Genomic DNA, 11,013 nt, shown 5'->3' with positions numbered 1-11,013 from the left:
CTGGTTCATCGAGCCCAGCCCTGCCAAGAAATGTGCTTCTGACCAGGCTGTTGAAGGGCCATCGGACACGTCAGTGTTTGGCCAGGACCTGCAGAGGCTCCTGGTATCCTTCCTGCCTGGCCTTGGCCAGCGGTGCAGGTGTCACCCAGGGCCACTGTCTGGCTAACTGGCCTGGCCTCCGGGCCCTCGCTCGGGCTGGGAGCACACACTCAGGACCTCTGTGCTTGCATGGTTGTTCCGATCTGCCCCAGGGCTTTGGCACAGCACTCGGGGCTCTGGGGGTAGCATCATCTCTGCTTCTCACCCCCCGTAGTTTACATTCCTGACTTCTGAATAGAGCACAGCTGAGCCCCCCACAGCCTCTATGTCCAGATACTCCCAGGCGGACAGCCTCCTGGCAAAGGCAGCTTCAAGTCGTAACCAACCCTCCTGCCCGCCTATTACCAGTAGCTGCTGAGGCCTTGGGTCCAGGCTGTAGGTTCATCCCTCAGCTGAAAGCCCCTGAAGGCAGGTCAGAGGCAGGTGTGAGAAAGCCATTTGCCGTGTGGCTCCTCTCTGGGCCTTCCTGTTCTGCAGGCCTCCCCTGGTGAGTGTGGCAGGAGGACTCCAGGGTGGAGGAGGAACCCGAAAGGTCTCCTAGTCTAGCCTCTGCCTCTGGACCAGCTTGTGTCCAGCCCCACGCATTCCTCTACAGGTGAACTTCGGAACGGCCCGACGTCATCGTCAGAAAATCCTGTATGCGATTCATTCTAAATCAGCCTTCAGGAGAGAAGCTGCCCCAACTTCTGTGCCTCCCCAGATGGGATTTATATCTGGGTCTCTGTGGTTCCTCCACAACCAAACAGGTCCAATATCTCAGTCATTTATTCTTACGCTGAGGGGTATGCTGGGGCCTGAAACCACATCCTCTCCCCACCTCCGCTCACCCCTCTGGCTCAGGCCCCGGATGGGCTGCGCTTCCTGAGCTTCTAATGGAAGGAGCATTTTCTCCTGGCCTGGGCCAGCACCCGGGGCCTCTCCCGAGCCCCTCCCTGACTCCAGGAGCACATCTGCTCTCCATCCTGCTGTGGCAGCTGCACTGAGGGCAGAGCCTGTAGGTGCAGAGGCCCCGGGGGCTGCAGCCACTCTCCCTGGGGCTTGTGGGAGCGGGAGCAGCTCCTGACAGGCTTGCTCAGGGGGTTCTGCATGTGCACTTTTGTTTACTGAAAGAGAGGAGAGGGAGGGCCACAGCTGTGTGCTCTGGCCTTTCTGCCCACCGCCCGCCCCCTGCCACCAGTAGTGCCCACTGAGGCCTGCCAGTGCAGGCCGATGCCTTCTTTACTGTACTGCTACCTGTTTTTGAGGGTAGTAGCCAGGGGTCAGGAGGGGCCGATAGAGGTCCACTCTGTAGCCTGTCCTGGGCAGGCATGGTGTGAGCAGCAATGCCGTGGCTCATGAGCCCCCATGGATCTCCCCAAACCACACTCTGGAAAAACTAGGCTTCCCGGCCACATTCTGCCTGTCCATCTCTCTCCAGTGTGAGAGCAAGAACACCATCAAGTACCCACAACCATGTGGCCCCTGTGGTCTTGCTTTGGGAAACAGCCCTCCTGTGAGGGCTGCGGGGTTTTAGCCCATCACCTGCTTTCAGGGACAAGAGCCCCCATTTCCCCTCTGATAAGTGAACAGGCTGAGGGAGGAGCCCTGGGGCAACCTTAGCGGCCTAATGCCATTGGCTCCTGCAGGGTCCCCAGACCTGGGCAGCCTGGGCCCCAAGCGGGAGGCTGCTTCCAGGGGAGGGAGGATGGGAAATTGGCAGGGGCTGCCTTGCCTGCCTCCGGAAGGAGGGTGGCATTCCATGTCTTCTGCTTATAAAGCGCCTTTCTTGAAGTTCGGCAATAAATCCCTTTTTATGGAACTTTTCTGCCGCAAGCCTGTTTGTTGGTGTGGGACCAGCTCCAGGGCTGACCTCAAGGAGGCAGGGGTAGGAGGTTGGTCGGTGGCCTCGCCGGTCCTCCGAACCCCATGCTAGGGCATCCTTCCCATAGGCGGGCGGGGGCATCGCCCTCCACCGTGCTCCCCCTTTGCTGTGTCACCACACATTTATACAGGCTGGGGCTGTCATAGGAACAATGCTTTTCAATTTTTAAAAGCTTTATGTGGACATTGCAAACAGAAAGGTTGCAAGAATAAGAATAGCACATAGAACACGATTACACTCATACCCTGATGGACTCATTGGTTTATTTTTTGAGCCTTTCACTCTTTAACATATGTACACACAATTTTTTTCTGAATCATTGGAGACTTATCATGGTCCCTTACCCCTGAATACTTCAGTGTGTATTTCCTAAAAATAAGTGTATTCTCTTATGTAACCATAATATAGTTATCAATTTCAGAAAACTCAACGCCAGTATGATAGCTACTATTCATATTACAATTTTGTCATATGACCAAATAATGTCCTTTATCATACTTTTCCTCTAGGGTAGGGTTGGATATTGCTATTGCATACATGTCTCTTTAGTCCCCCTTAATCTGAAATGTTTCCACAGCTTTTATCTTTCATGACGTGGACATTTTTGAAGGACACAGTCCCTCCCCTTATTTTTTTTAATCCTCACCAGAGGATATGCTTTTTATGATTTTAGAGCGAGGAAGAAAGAGAGAGAGAGAGAAACACTGATGGAGAGAAACATCCATTGGTTGCCTCCCCATATGTGCCCTGACTGGGAATCGAACCTGCAATCTTTTGGTGTATGAAGGACACTCCAATCAACTGAGCCACCCGGTCAGGCCCCCACCTCCCTTTTTAATAGAACATTCCTCACTTGGGGTTTGCCTGAGTTTCCTCATAATTAGATTGAGGGTATGGATTCAGAAAACTGCACAGGTGCTCCTAAGTCCTTCTCAGGGCGTCACATCTGAGACACATGCGTCCTTCGGCCCTTCATTGATGATGTTAATTTTGATCACCTGGTCAAGGTGTCAGATTTCTCTACTGGAGAGTTATAGCTGTTCTCTTGTAACTAATAAACAATCTGGGAGACATTTAAATATGTTGCATCTCATCAGATACTAATATACCCCGTAGATTTAGCCTCCATCGAGAATGCTTGTTTGCACAGGTGTTTCCTATGATGGTTCAAAATGATTCCAACTGTTATTTTAACTCAGAACCTCGCTGTGGTTAGGGGTGAGCCTGGGCCCCACCTTATGCCAAGGGTACCCCTAATACATCTCAGCAGGACCCCAGGACTTCACTGAGTGTTCTTTGGCTCCAAGTCAAGCTGCTAAAGTTCATGTTCCACCCAGGGATTTTGGTGAGTCTCAGACTCGGGGGGGGGGGTCTCAGTTTCCTTACCCCCGAAAGGGCAATGGCAATGCTCCCCACTCCCCTGTGTGGGAAAGCACCACTGTGCTCCCCAAAGGCTGCCTCCCTTGCTCCTCTGAGGGCTGCTGGGCAGTCCCGGTGGCCAACGTAACAGGAAGCACCTGATCCGGACCTGTCGCCTAGAGCTCTGCCCCCCGTGTCCCTCCTGAATTCCCTGCCACGGGCCTGACGTGACAGCCATACTGAGCGAGTGGCCTGCAGGAGCTGGGAGACGCCCAAGCAAATCACTTCACTTTCATGGCCCCTTATCTGTGAGGAGGAACCCAGGTGAGGGAGAGGAGTCCCTTTAGTGATGGGGGTGTTCCTCTCACCCTGGCCCAGAAAGAAGGCCCCTCTGGCGACCCACCTTAAAGGGGACAGCTGCCGGGAAGGTGTCAGCGGCCAGCCACAGGGCGAGGAAGGATGTGGTGAAAACTTGCTTTCCCTCTCATCCTGGGGGCCTGTGCGGGGAAGGTCTTCCTTTTGAACACATGCTGTGTTATCTCAGTGGCCCGAAGTCCTGTGGGCAGTTACGGTCCACCGTTGTGCAAATCACAAGGTGGCCGCCTTCAGACGGACCCCAGACTGAGCAGGGGCTGGCGGGGAGGGGCGCCCAGATTGCCCCTCTCTGGCCCTACTTGAGCCGGGACTTGGAAGCTCCCTGTGTCTTTCTGGAACCACCACGTTTTGTGTCCTCCTCCAAGTCCTGGCTTCTGGCCTCTCCTCACTGCCTGAGACGTGAGACCGGTGTCCACAAAGGCCACCTGAACTCACGCAATGGAGGCTTCTCTGGGTTATGAGGAGGGTCTGTGGGGGAATGAGATGATAGAGAGGTAATGGTGGGAATTCTTCCCTGTTCTCATAATTTTATTAAAGGGACATTTATTAAAGGGATATTTCTGGAGGAAATAGCTGGGTATAAGAAGAAAAACCATGATTTTAGATGTGGAGGCAGACACGTCTAGATTCAAGCCCCAGCCATGAATGAGTTACCTTAGGCAAACTGTGCCTCAGTTTTTCCTGTCTGTAAAATGGGCTAATTCTCCTTTCTTCACAGGGTTGCTCTTAGCCCATGGCCTACCCCATAGGAAATGTTTAATAAACCCCAGCAGCCTGGCCCCACAGAGCACCTTCTATTTGGCAGGCATATGTTGGTCTCTCATTGTCACCATGTGGCCTCACGAGGAAGATGTATTTATGTTCACTCCATTTACAGGCTAGGAGACTAAGGCTTAAACAGTTTGCCCAGGAGACCACAAGTTAGTATTGGGACCTGAGACTTGCCCCACTAGGGTGCTGGCCTGGGGCCACCATCAACTGCTTTCTGCTTCTTCTCTGGAGAGTCTGTCACCCGAAGTCCTGTGGGCAGTTACGGTCCACGGTCAGATGGACACTCTGCTCAGGTGACGTCTGGCAGGCTTGGGGGAGCCCCACCTCTCCTGGCGCCTGGAGGATCCCCCGAGGCTGGCCTGGCTCTCTACCAGCCAGCTGTGGCCCAAGAGCGAGGCTCTGGAGGCCCTTCCCTTATAAGGACAACAACTGAGCTGTGATGAAACTTCTCTGCAGCCCAGCTGGGTGGGCGGGGAAGGGAAATGACAGGCTCCAAAGGCTACAGCTGAGCACTTGCGCCTCCACAGGAACTCGCCCATGAGCCTCCCCTCTCCCCTTCCTGTGTCTGTGCTGTGCACATCGGGGTTTTCCAGAGGGTCTCACTAATAGAGGGGAGGAGGAGCCAGAGCCTGGGAGGCCAGGGCGGGCGAAGAAGGGAAGATGCCGAAACCGAGGCCTGGATCGGGGACCGGACCCTTCCAGCAGGAAACACACAGTCTGGATGCCGAGCTGTAGCCTATCTAGCTCCAGCCCGCCCTCAGACCATCTAAGGGCCCGATGAGGAGGCGGGAGGAGGCTCTTAGACAAGTCCCCCTCTCCCTTTGGACATCTAGGGTCAAATCATAAAGGGATGGAGGCATGGGTGGGGCTGTCGACTGCTCTGTTACCCCATCCTCCTCCTCCCATCGCAGTGTCCCTAGTAAACTGCCACCACCAACAAAATTCACCAACCCACTCTCCATCTGAGAAACTAATCATGGGCTCACAGGATATCAGCACTGACAAGGCTCTTTGAGCCCATCTAGTCCCTCCAGGATTCAGAGAGGAGGAAGTAACAGCTCAAGGGAAGATGCGAACTTGCCCATCTGTATTGTAAAATTGAAAAACATTACATATATATGTTATATATACAAATTATATATATATCCATATATACACAACACAAGTTATATATAAATTATATATGTATAAATAAGTTTGGGGGGCTTTTCCTTGGTTTCCTATTAAAAGTTTCTTTTTAAGAAATCCCAACTTGCCTGGCCGGCATGGCTCAGTGTCTGAGCGTCAACCCGTGAACCAGGAGTCACGGTTCGAATCCTGTTTAGGGCACAGGCCCACGTTGCAGGCTCTATCCCCACAATGTGGGGCATGCAGGAGGCAGCTGATCAACGATTCTCCCTCATCATTGATGTTTCTCTCTCTCCTCCCTTCCTCTCTGAAATCAATAAAAAATTTTTAAAAAAGGAAACATCAATTAAAAATAAAATTCCAACTTGTTAGCTGAATAAAAGGACAAGGGCTGTTCCACACACAGGTCAGGTTAGCTCTGGGGACTGGTGGTTCCCTGGAGATCACATCTGGGGAGTGAGGTGAGGCCAGTTCCCAAGGGAGAACCAAGCGTGGCCGATGGACAGTCTCCGACCCTGCTGTGCACAAGCTGCGCAGCCTCTCCAAATTCCCGCGTGTCTCCCCAGGGCAGGGTGACTTTGAAGATAACATGAGATAATTTAGGTAAAGCATCTAGCTCAGGGCCTGGCACATAGAAGAGGCTTAGTAAATGCGTACCAATACTGTGTGCTGGGCACCTACTCTGTGCCACCATTACCTTAGGTACTGTGTGTGGGTCTCAGGTACAATAAAATGGGATCCCTTCCCAACTGGCAGCTGCCCACCGGCTATCGGGGAAACAGACCCCTGAACTTGGGATGAGCCTGAGTTAGATGGGTCAGTTCCACAGCAGCACGGAGCAGGGACCAGCAGGCTGCCTTTGCTGGGGGAATCGGGCAAGGGCCTCGTGGAGAAGGCGACCTTTGCCTGGGCCTTGAAGGAGGAGTAAGGGTTTGCCAAGCAGAGGATTTGGGGAGGGCGTTGGAGACAGAGGGAATAGCATGCGCCAAAAAAGAACTGCGTGTTACTGGAGCTGTGACAAATTCCTCGCGTCATATCCTGTGGGAGGAGGTGCTGAGGGAGGGTGGGGGGCTGGGAGGTGAGGTGGCAGCGGCTGGGGGTGGCGATGACGATCATTGATCAGCCAGCGGAGACAAAGGGGGCTTATGAGAGGCTTTAAGGAGGGCAGAGCAGGCTGTGGGTGGAGACGGGAGGCAGTGAGACCAGTTAGGAGGTGGATGCTCTGCACCAGGTGTGGCGTGGTGAGGGCCTAAGCTGGGACAGGGACCTTGGCGGTGGAGTGGAGGAGTAAAGTGTTTTTTTAGGAAGCAGAACGGGGGATTGTGGGTCTTGTGGATGTGAGAGTATGGAGCCGGGGGAAGGGAAATCAGAGACGACTTCCAGGATGCTGGGGGTATGGAGGTGCCCTTGCCTGAGATGGGGAGGACCAGGGGAGAGGCAGGTTGGGAAGGGATAGCAACTGTGTGGGGGGTTCTGGTGAATTGCCAGAACTTGGCTTGGGAAAATCGGCAGGTCACGGGCATCTAGAGGGTGGGTGATTGAAACCACGAGCATGGCCGAGCGACATTTTATTTGTTGCATTTAGAGCAGTGGTTCTCCACCAGGGGCCATGTTGCCCTCCAGGGGACATTTGGTAATGTCTGGAGATATTTTGTTTACCACAACTGGGGGGTGGGGGGGTGCTGCTGGGTGGAGGCCAGGGCTACTGCTAAACATCCTACTGTGCGCAGGACGGTCCTCCACACAACCAGCCCGAAATATCAGTGCTGAGACTGAAACCCTGGCCTCGGAGAACAACTTACAGTCCCATTACTGCAGCCAGGGGAGCGTGCAGAGTGAGTGGACGAGTTGGTGTAGGCGTGTAAGACACCTGTCCCTAGAGACCACAATGGCAGGGAGCTCAGCAGCTTAAACCGAGATGCCGGGGTTTCATCAGCTTGAAGAGCTCCTGCCCTCCTACACAAGCAGAGAGGCTTTGTTTGTTTCTCTTTGTTTTATTCACTTTTTGATGTCGGTCTCAGAAGTGCAGCTCCCTAGGCTGGACTCCCAGTGCAGCGGCTTGTTTAAGATGTGGACAGCCACCCGCCTTGGCTGCTGGTGAGGGAAGAAGCCCATAGTCTGGGCAGCCAGGGCCAGGCTCGGGGTCAGTCCCTCCCTTACAGTGTGGCCCAGTCAGAACCCTGCCTCCAGCCTCCTGGCCAGAAGCCGAGGCTGGGTGGCCAAGGTGAGGCCCCTGTGGCCCTGAATCCACAGAGACGCCAGGAAGGCTTTGCCCACAGCCTTGGACCAGGCCTTTCTGCGCTTCCTTCCTCCCAGGCAGCCTTTCAGCTGAGTCAGCATTTCTGGGCCCCTCCCACCTTCATTTCCTCTCCAGCGCGTGGCCTTGGGTCTGAAGGGAAGCTGGCTTGCCCCAGCTGTGGCCAGTGCCAGGCCAGGCTGAGGCTGAGGCCTGTGGGTCCCCAAAGTCCCCAGGACACGATGTGGGTAAGGGCGCGCCTGTCAGTGGGATGAGGAGTGTGTGAACAGCTCTGCCTCTGGGGAGGGTTAGGGAGAGGAATAGCCCCCAAATCCTTCTGAACTATCGGGTGCCGCAGGCCGGTCCATCCTTGCTGCTTGACACAGTCCCTGCAGGAAAGAAACATCTCATAGCATATGTTTCAAGGGACCTGGCGTATATGGCATACTGTTCTTAATATGTTTGCTCCCCTTCTTGGTGCTATGTGTTGTAACCAGGGTCACCTCTCCGAGAAAGGTTGTTTCCCCACGTGGGGATTTTTTTCCCTGGAGTTAGGGGTTAACAGGACGAAGGAAGGGAATTAATCAGTAAAACCCCTTAACTAAGTGCCAGGCAGGTAGTTAATCACCTTAACTACGAACAATCACGCTTAAGCTACATAATCTTTACTTAGGATAATCTCCTTCAGTTATTTCCTTGTAGCTTAACAGAACAGTAGAGTAGTGACCTTGGAATGGAAATAAGAAATGCCCTAACCTTTGGAATAAAATGGATAGGATTAAAATCAGCTGGTATAAATACAGATGTAACAGGAGAATAAAGACAGAACCTGGCTAGAGAACCTGGCTTTGCTGATCATCTGAACGCTGCCTCTGTGTCATTCCTTCTTCCACGACTCCATCTACACCCTTGCGAACCCCTGGACCTGCTGGGGCTGGACCCCAACATCTGGCGCTGGAACAGCCGCGGGGAGAGCACGGGTCGGGCAATGCAGCCCCTCGGCAGCACCCAGGTTGCCCTGCTGCGGGAGCCGGGGCTGCAGCTCACAGCCGTCACATCCCTGTCCACGAGTGAAAAGTCGCTGGGGCTGCCGCTCACAGCTGTCACATCCCTGTCCACGAGTGGAGAGTCGCTGGGGCTGCCGCTCACAGCCGTCACATCCCTGTCCACGAGTGAAGAAGAGTCGCTGGCCGCGAGGGAAGAGCCCGCGGAGGCAGTGGAAACCCCGGGCCCCAGCTGGTGCCCGCTATGCTGCTCCTCGCCATGCGGTTCGCGCTCGCAGCCGGAAGCCAAGAAGACAGCACCCTGTCGTGGACTTGGTCTGTTTTACGCGTTATTGTCTGCCTTCCTTTTCTCAGCGGCCTCTTTCCTTGTTAAAAAAGTGCAAGGCCTCCATCCTGTAGAAATTAGTGCATTCCGATGTGTGTTCCAAATGTTAGTCATTATCCCTTGCTTAATATACAGAAAAACTGGGTTTATAGGCCCCAACGATCTACGAATCTTCCTCATTCTCAGAGGAGTCCTCGGTTCTACCGGCATGGTCCTTTTATACTACGCTTTCCATACGACGTCCCTCGCCAATGCCACGGTGGTCTCGTTTAGCTGTCCAGTGTTTACGTCTCTATTTGCTTGCATGTTTCTCAAGGAAAAATACAGCCTTTGGGACGTTCTCTTCACCGCATTCGCCGTCACCGGAGTGATCCTCAGCGTGAGGCCGCCGTTCCTGTTTGGTTCCAACCCTGCGAAGATGACTGGAAGCTCCTCAGGTCACCTGAAGGGCACGTTCGCATCACTCGGACAAGCCGTGTGTGCCGCCTTGACTTTCGTTATCCTCAGAAAAATGGGGAAATCTGTGGACTACTTTTTGACCATCTGGTATTTCGTAGTGGCTGGCCTCCTGGAGTGCGTCATCATCCTCTTCGCATTAGGAATGTGGAGGCTGCGGAACTGTGGGATGGACACGCTCTTCTCCTACTAATCGGGCTGTTTGTTTTGGGGGGTCAGGTGTTTCTCACCAAAGCCCTTCAAATAGAAAAAGCCGGGCTAGTAGCGCTAATGAAGACCATGGATGTGGTTTTCGCTTTGATCTCTCAAGTTATTTTCCTGCATGATATACCAACGTGGTGGACGGTGGGTGGCGCGCTCTGCGTAGTAGCCAGTAGTGCTGGAGCGGCCATTCGTAATTGGTGCCAGGGATCCAAATGAAGCATCATTGCGGAAATGTGTATTTTTAACAAGTCCACCTTCACCGAGTACAAACACACCACATATGCACATACTTGGAAAATCGGAATTTACTTAATTGATTATATTTAATAAATTTCATAGTTTAAGTATCATTTTTGAATATGGTATGCCTTTTTTTTCCATCCTCATCAAGGATATTTTTATTCATTTTTTAAATTAATAAATCTTTATTGTTCAGATTATTACAGATGTTCCTCTTTTCCCCCCATATCTCCCCTCCACCTGGTTCCCATCCCACCCCATGCCCTTACCCCCTGCCACTGTCCTCATCCATAGGTGTAAGATTTTTGTCCAGTCTCTTCCTGCAGCCCCCACACCCCCTTCCCCCAAGAATTGTCAGTCCACTCCCTTTATATGGCCCTGATTCTATTCTATTCACCAGTTTATTCTGACTTAATTTTTAGGTTCACTTGTTGATAGGTATTTATTTGTTGTCACTTTGTTGTTCATAATTTTTATCTTTACCTTTTCCTTCTTCTTCTTCTTCTTCTTCTTAAAGAATGTCCTTTAGCATTCCATATATTCATGGTTTGTTGGTGATGAACTCCTTAAGCTTTTTCTTGTTTGTGAAGTTCTTTATCTGACCTTCAATTCTACATGATAGCTTTGCTGGGTAGAGTAATCTTGGTTGTAGGTTCTTGCTATTCATCACTTTGAATATTTCTTGCCACTCCCTTCTGGTCTGCATAGTTTCTGTTGAGAAATCAGCTGACAGTCTATGGGTACTCCCTTGTAGGTAACTAACTATTTTTCTCTTGCTGCTTTTAAGATTCTCTCTTTGTCTTTAGCCCTTGGCATTTTATTTATGATGTGTCTTGGTGTGGTCCTCTTTGGATTCCTCTTGTTTAGGGTTCTCTTCGCTTCTTGGACTTGTAAGTCTATTTCTTTTATCAGGTAGAGGAAGTTTTCTGTCATGATTTCTTCTAATACGCTTTCA

General features: G+C 52.2%; 1 protein-coding gene across 1 annotated transcript; it reads left to right on the top strand.

The window, feature by feature from the left end:
- Positions 1-8,817: 8,817 nt before the first annotated feature.
- LOC308517553 (solute carrier family 35 member G1-like) lies at positions 8,818-10,034 on the top strand (the record flags this gene model as incomplete). The annotated part of the gene is given in 2 exon segments (XM_081088754.1): positions 8,818-9,796; positions 9,799-10,034. Coding segments are annotated over 2 exon segments (1,215 nt in total).
- Between the last annotated feature and the right edge of the window lie 979 nt (positions 10,035-11,013).

The sequence above is a fragment of the Myotis nattereri genome (genome assembly GCF_964212035.1).
Source record: "Myotis nattereri genome assembly, chromosome: 1".
NCBI classification, from domain to species: domain Eukaryota; kingdom Metazoa; phylum Chordata; class Mammalia; order Chiroptera; family Vespertilionidae; genus Myotis; species Myotis nattereri.
The sequence above is the reverse complement of the archived record's forward strand: the minus strand, read 5'-3'. Positions and strand labels throughout refer to the sequence as shown.